The sequence below is a fragment of the Ixodes scapularis genome, unplaced genomic scaffold (assembly GCF_016920785.2).
Source record: "Ixodes scapularis isolate PalLabHiFi unplaced genomic scaffold, ASM1692078v2 PGA_scaffold0__279_contigs__length_252992795, whole genome shotgun sequence".
Taxonomy (NCBI): domain Eukaryota; kingdom Metazoa; phylum Arthropoda; class Arachnida; order Ixodida; family Ixodidae; genus Ixodes; species Ixodes scapularis.
Window position 1 is genome coordinate 20,937,902 of NW_024609835.1, and position 7,861 is coordinate 20,945,762.

Below are 7,861 nucleotides of genomic sequence, written 5' to 3' on the forward strand. Positions count from 1 at the left end.
CGGGGTCATAACTGCTGTTTGCAGTGCGCCCGTCTGACTTTCGATCGCCCGAGCTGCGTTTCGTAGCAGGGGTCGGTATGCGCCGAGCTTGTTTTCTCTGCGGTGAGAATCACTCTCCGCATGTGCAACAGGCGGGCTGTTTTCTCTGTGTGGGCCCGCAGAGTGGTTGCTACCCCTGTATCAGCTGTGCTGTGCTGCAACTCGTGGACGGCGTCAGTGTTATCTCTGTGCGGAGAAGCTGACGGCCAGTCTGAGGTTAAGAGATCCACGCTGTAAGAGGCTGCATTTGTCTGCTGTTGCGTCATTGTCTCTTGTCCCCTCGGATACGTGTTGACTTCGAAAGTCACGGGTGGCTTGGCTCAGCGATGGAGGCTGGCGCGCTCCGAGGTGGAGTGCCTCGGTTGCATTCTGGGCACTGTGAGTCAACCTCGTTGGCGAAGCTCGGCTGATAGAACACTTGCTCATTATGTCCGCGCGTGGCTGACGTGGCCACAAAGCCGTTGAGTGGCGTAGGGTTTTGGGCATTCACCTCTCCCTCTGACCGTGAAGTTCTTGGCCATTTGCCAAGTTCGCGGTCATTGCGAAAGTGCAGCTTTGTTTGCGGTCGCCGGACAGGCCACATGTTCGGGCGCCCGATGTGGGTTTCCCTTTTGGGGGTACCACGTAGAAACACAGAAGGTTCCTTGGGTCCAGATAAAGACGTGTTTATTTGACGACGCCCGAGGTTCAACAATGCCCAAGGTAACGGCGATGTCTTTTTGGACAGTATCCCCAGTCGAAGTCCGCGCTGCCGCTATTTACAGTATCCCGGAAGGGAGAGTATCAGTAAAAGAAGGGAAGGCACCGTCGAGCAAAGCCTCCACCAGCGAGAGTCTCCCCTTTGGATTTGGGCCGAGTTATATAGCCTGCGGGAATGGACGCGCCCGGCCTAGTCAGATATGTGTTGGCTCCTCGGAGGAGCGGACGCGTCCGAGTACTAAGATGCCGAAAGGTGCCCATTGGGCAAATCACCCGAGAAGGGCGAGGAAGATCCGTCCGTGAGGGAATACGGCCTCGCCTCGCATCCGAGACGCGCACCGACATGGCAACGCCCCACGGCCTGCCTGAGCTAAGCCTAAATGGGGATGCGGGAAACACGTTGTTCCCACAACAAGGTGAACAAAAACAGCGCAACAAACAAAGACCTAAAGACGAAACAAAAGAAGGAATTCAGAAGGAAAGAACGATAAGGTTAAAAAAAGAAAGTTCCATCTTCTTCCTTGTCTTCTGCTTAGTTAACAGTTTCAGAGTTGTATATATATATATATATATATATATATATATATATATATATATATATATATATATATATATATATATATATAAAACTGAGAAGAAAAATCCCTTAGTGAAAAACAGCAACAACGGACGATTTAATCTTCGACGTTTCGGCCGGAGTCCGGCCTTCGTCAGCTTCCTGACGAAGGCCGGACTCCGGCCGAAACGTCGAAGATTAAATCGTCCGTTGTTGCTGTTTTTCACTAAGGGTTTTTTTCTTCTCAGTTTTATACCCACGCCTTCGGCCTCCCGCCACCATGCCCGTTATATATATATATATATACGTTGCTATAAGATTTACTTACATTTTTCCAGAAAATAGCAGACGCAGTATGATTGAAAAATTGACATTAGAGCCCAAACGCTGTGAATAAATGGCTTTCTAAGAACAAATCCAAACTAAAAATCAAACAGAACAAAATTAGAGTAAAACAGGAGGCTAAAATATTTTATTTGTGAGAAGCCTCTGAGTGCTGTTAAACCTGCCCCATACTGATATTAAATTCTAAATTCGTACCTTCATTTTGATTACCCCCTGCCAACAATAACAAGCATAAAGAGACATTTTTTAATGGGATAACAAGGTCTTACAATGTTTTTGTGTCATCGTGAAAAACACCATTCTATAAATCGTAAAAGTACTTCGTATAACAGAACATTGTACATTTTAGAAAAAAAAACTAGCACATCGTTTTGATCCGTTTTAGTTCTGCTGAAATTCTATTATATTATTTTTCCAAATATTGAGGGTCGTTGTAGGTAGTCTTAAATACGCCATGCTTGGAGGGCTCGGCGCTAGACCTATCGAAATACTAATTTATATATTGTACAATCTAAAAGAATTGCTGTCGTGAGCTTTATACTAACGTCGTGATTTGTAAATCACGCCCTTCCGATGACACATTTCGAATCTTAAATAATTCTTGTTGAAATTTTATACACCGACACGCGGGCTTGACGTCACGGAGCTGCGGCGGCGCTGCGATCGCGCCGGAGCCGGGGGGTGTGGGCAAAAGCGCGCACGTTTCGCATGGGCGACATAGCATTTCTGCATGCCGCGAAGCTGTGTTGCCGTTCATTGCACCGAAATGTACAAGCAAAGCAGCGGAGTGAGTTTCCACAAGTTCCCGGCAGACTCTGGAAGGCATAGAAGGCGGATAATATCCGTGGATCGAAAAGAATGGTCGCCTCGCGCGAACGACCGTTTGTGCGGCAAACACTTTCTTGAAGGCAAGTGCGGCTTCCATTTCAGTCTCCGTCCCGAGGCTTGCTTATGTGCAGGGCAACCGTTGTCTGATCGAGACCACCCGAATTTTGTTCCCATGGAGTTCGCGCACAAAGCACCGGCCAAGCGCTCGTCGGAGGCTCGCTACGCACGTGCTACCCAGCAGAAGAGGATCGGCGACAGAACGGCAGTGTTGTAGGCGTTACCGAAAAAAAAGTACCGAAATACGTTACTCGTTACTTGCAAATCAAAGGTACGCGTTACTGAGCTACGTTACCTCAAAATAAAAGGAACGCGTTACCGCTACCGATAAAAAAGTAACGCACGTTGCTTCTGCGTTACTTTTTTAAATTATGATTTAACACATTTTACGGTTTTGACGATACAGGTCATATATCAAGGAACATTATGTTCATACAGAAACTGAACATAATTACTTTATTTCTTTTTACGGTTTCTCCTAAATACTTACGAGAAAAAACGCAAAGTAAAACATGGCTTGACGCCTAAAACACGCAAAAAATTGAAGTGTAATTTCTTTAAGACTTGGGAAGTAGTAACGAGTAACGTAACTACGTTACTTGAAATAGTAACGTTAATACGTTACCCGTCACTGTGTCGAAAACGTAACGGGTGGGTTACTACGTTACTGAAAAAAGTAACGCGTTACCAACAACGCCGTTACTTGTAACCTGTTGCCGCCAAGACTGCAGAACGAACAAAGCGTTACTGCTTGTCATGCCTTGTAGTCATGAGGGCAGGAAAAATATCATACCTTGACTTAAAGACGCTGTGTGTATTTAATCAAATAATGAATACACACACTTCCGCAGACCCACAGTCTGCTGATCCCGCCGGCAGTGCGGAAACCCACTCGAACTAATCGTAGACCTCGAGAGACTTGTACGCCTGCACCGTGTCGGCCGTGAACTGGCTTGGCGAAAAAAACTAAATAAACGACGACGTGAGCCGTCGACTTCCGTGGCAGCAACTTTACGTCGAAAGTCCAGCAGGCCTTGTTTACGGCGTACGGATCCTCATAGGCAACGCCGTCCACGCGCAGTTTGTTTTGATGCCGCTGCCGTTCAGGCTCGGACAACGAGCTCAAATAGTCGGGCATAGCATATGACATACGTTCTGAGAGAATACGACGCACAAATAAAGATACAAATGTCCCTACAACGTCAACAACGAGCGCACGCCATAGAACGCAATGGCGAAAACACGGAGAGCCGGGCTGCTCTTGCCCACATAGCTACCGCGCATGCGCGGCCTTCCGGCCGTGTTGGTAAACATGCCGCTCCGCGTGTCGGTCTATATAGCACTTAGCAAGGTACTTCAAGAAAGACCAGCTAGATCCGTGATTTCTAAATTACGCTTCCATAGACACATTTTGAAATCTTAACTAACTGTACGAAATTTGAGAAAAAAACAACAACAAAAACACAGATGACAAGGTAAATTGTGAACGGCTCGGCGATAAACACGCCTTGATTGCTCACCTCGAAGATGGACGTCATCTTGAGGCCATACAGTAGCGGCACTACGACGTACATCGCAATCGGGAGCACGAGCAGCTTCGCCCCGACGGACCAAATGAAGTGGAATCCATAGGCATAGTAGTGAGCCGTCGAGCCGACAATCCCCGATGCCGACATGGTGGACGCGAGCACGGACAGTGCTAGAGGCGCCGTCCTAATTTGCCTGTTGGCTAGGAATATTTCATCCAACGAGGTCTTCCCGCGGCGTTTTGAGAAAGCAAAGTAAAGGCCTAGGCCCAGGTTAGATATCACGAGAAGACCAAATATGATATATTCGGGCAGCATGCTCAATTCAGAAAGTGAAATGTGAGATTTTATGGGAGTTTATTTTTACTCAAATATGGTTTCTGTGTGTGCGTGATATTGACAGAGGTTTTCCAAGGCAAAAAAAAAAGAAAAGATGGTCTTTACGTACATGTTTCAGCGGGAAGCTAACGTTTAAAACCAGCCACCTGGCATCAATTTTGCACTGCTCCATTTTAGACGCCGGTGTTATTTTGCCACATGTGTGACCTCCACCACTAAATCGATCCTGCAAGTGCAGCAGAGAAAATAAGAAACATGTTGCAAAAATATGTCAAGAAGAAATGAAAAATTGTAGAGCCCATCCACTTCACGTGAAGATGGAGGATGAGCGAAGCTGTTCTCTTTAAAACTTTACAATTTAACGACAACTATACGACATCTATACGATTTACATATGATCGCAATGAAGACACGTACATGACGTTGTTGTTTAATTGTCTTTATTTAATTCTTAGTGACTAAAGTGATCATGTCTTATGGTCACTTATAGGTAAGCTCTAAATCCAATTTTTCGAGGCACACCTCGAGGACAGCCTTTTCCCATTCAACCCAAGTCTCTTTATCAGCAACGCTGAAGCGTAAGAAAAGAAGGTTAGGTCGGCGCGTCCTGCCCTCAGCCTCATCACAGCGCACTCCTAGCTGAGATAAGTCGGTGACCGTAGACGATAACAAGGAATCATTACTTCACTATCTAATAATGCCAAGGAAGGCAGACTTACGCGCATTGCCCCCAATTTTTATTTATACTTGGCACGACCAATCGAAACAAAGGAGGGCCATCTAAACGAGAGTTTTTTTGTTAACATCCATGGACGAATTTCTTGCCAGATCCTAGCACATAACAGCTTCGCTGTAAAAATTAACTGCATAATTACACATATAGATGGAGTATTGTCACGAATGGCAATTCATAAGGCAACGAATGAGCAGACAGAAACTACACGTTTAATGAGGCGAGCGTGTGCCGGAACAAAAAAAAAAAAAAAAAAAAAGGGAGAAGCGATAGCGCCGTAGGCGTCGACGGCGGCGTAAAAGCCGGATCGAGCGCTGGGACGAGACTGCCCCTCTGCAGCCACGGGTAGGCTTCTTTGATGGAAAGGGGAGCTACATGGTGTACCACCCAGGAAATACTACATTAACTCTATACGCAAGTGGAAAATAAAGCGAACCTGTGAGTTGCCTCTGTATCCTTAAAGAGACTAACGAAATAATAAAACAAAGGTTTGCCGCTGGGGTTCGAACCCGACACGGCCGCGTGAAATCTGGGCATGCTAGCCACTGCCCTAGACCCGTAGATATTTTTTTTCATTGCTTGCTAGACCCATAGCTTGCCCTGAGCATGTAGCAATATTGAAAAACAACCCAAGCATAGTTAGAGCCAATTTCAAGTATAATTCAGATTCACAATTAGAAAAAGAAGTACACTGTGGTCGAATTATTACGAAATATTAAGTAGGACAATTTTTGCTGCTCATTAGGCCCTCCAGAAACTTTCCAAACTCTTCGCATCAAATAATTTATCTGTAGCAATGCTTATACTAATTCAATGCGCGTTCAAAGTGAACTTGTGACAGTTAAGAATGAAGTCAAAGTAAAGCAAATAATATTAGATTTAGAACTCACAATGAGAAAATAGATGTTCTACTTCATTTTTCTAAGAATAATAAACACTTCAAATTTATAAGCCCTAGAAACAAAAACATGGGGCATTTTTATTGCATAATATGAGGTGCAAGGCTCACATTGTTTATTTGCCAGCAAAATTATCTGGGTGTCTCATGTCTGGAAATCCCATAACAAAAGTTAAATCTACATTACCTAGTGATGTCAACTTAACCAGTTACAATTCATTAATTTCTTCCAATATAATAAAAAAAATAAACTCCATCTTTTAGAGCAAAGGACGGTACAGGCAATTTTGTTTGTATACTATTTACAGACAGCTGAATTATTATTAAATTCTGTGAAGGTAAAAACTCTTCACCAGATGTAACCCTTCAAACTCTTGTTAACTTATCGAAAGGCGCTTCAGTATAACTATGCAAATTTTATCCGGCGAGTTAATATAGAACTTCGTACCTTTTAGCATCACTTAAGGAATGATTAGCACTGAATGAATAAGCCATCACTTATGAATTACTTTGATTAGATGCTTCATTTAAATGTCAAAAATACTGAACAGCGTGTATACTTATATCTATGGGATAATCAAAAATATACTGTGAGAAATGTCTGGTGGAGGTCCATGCCAGGTGCACGTGCCCCGTAGGGGGACAAGATTGCCACGTGAACACAAAGGGGATAGGGAAGAAGAAGAACGAATACGGGTAGTCAGGTTTTGGATTGCGACCGGGGAGTAAAGGTTCCATCCTAACAAGGGGGTGGGGAGCTTATCCGGAATTGAAGATTGACAAGCTGCAGATAGCGGATGAATTGATAGCCCACTTCTTAACACGATCCAACGGTTCCGCCATGCAGTGTGAGCAAGTTTCTGCTCAAGTGCGCCAACTGGTACCAGTGCCCGCCGCCAACGGACCCGAGGTGACCGCGGCTGCAGTCCACTCGCCTGGCGGCATTCTAACAGGCAGGCTTAAGTGATCGACAGTCGCCCGAAGAATTCATCGAAAGGCTCTAAAACTATTCCTTCATCACAGGAATCGCAACTGAAAACCATTTCAGTCATGTCGTTCCATCTGCACTTGAAGGGAGCGCCAAATTATGACGGCTGTTAAGATGATTTCACGGGTGCGTTTCGTGTTTAGTTTGCCTGAATCGACGACAAGCGACGTCTGGAAGACAAGCTGACACACCGCACTGAACACCCCGAGGAGAACCTTAAGGAAATCATTTGCAGCATAACAGAATTTTACTAGTGAATCCAGCAAGAGGGGCCCGATTTCGAAAAAGGTCGACCCCACGCTACTCCAAATGCATCCGCAGCTCCTGAATTTGGCGGCGCGGATGCAGTACGCAAACGTGAGCAAGATTTTCGAGGTAGCGGATGGCCTCATGGAGCGTGACTGCCGGCATTGTCAGTACAAGACGCCCCAAGAAGAGGCGGTCAGATGGCCCGTGATTTAGATTTTCGGGCACGAGGTAACAACGACTTCCCCAGGACGGCGGCTGCGATGCCCTCTACTGTCGCACCGGCTTTAGCAGCCGTTGTGACAGCTGCAAGGGTCGCTATGCCGTCGACGCACCACTGGCCACTCAACCCTGCGGCAATTGAACCAGCCTACTACAGGGACCGGCTTCCAGGACCCGCAACGTAAGGGGGAGTTGTAGATTCAGTTCTACCGATGTCTCAGTGGCATCGGCGCCAACAACGAGTCGGCCACAATACCGGAAATGTGGAGGACTCAGTCACTCCGCTCACTCCGGCATTGGGTCCAGATCTCTGCTTCGGCTGCCAACCGCCTGGCAATTTTGCGGCACAGTGTCCGGGAAACGGACACTGGTAGATGCTGCCCCC

At 46.0% G+C, this 7,861-nt stretch overlaps 1 protein-coding gene across 1 annotated transcript in view; it reads right to left on the reverse strand.

The window, feature by feature from the left end:
* LOC115316895 (sodium/iodide cotransporter) overlaps window positions 1-4,561 on the reverse strand; it is a 58,318-nt gene extending 53,757 nt beyond the window's left edge. The window contains exons 1-2 of the mRNA XM_042291452.1: window positions 4,536-4,561; window positions 4,045-4,369 (exon numbers count right to left, since the gene is read on the reverse strand). Of these exons, the coding sequence (XP_042147386.1) occupies window positions 4,045-4,369; window positions 4,536-4,561 (351 nt within the window). The remainder of the gene's footprint in view (window positions 1-4,044; window positions 4,370-4,535) is intronic.
* Between the last annotated feature and the right edge of the window lie 3,300 nt (window positions 4,562-7,861).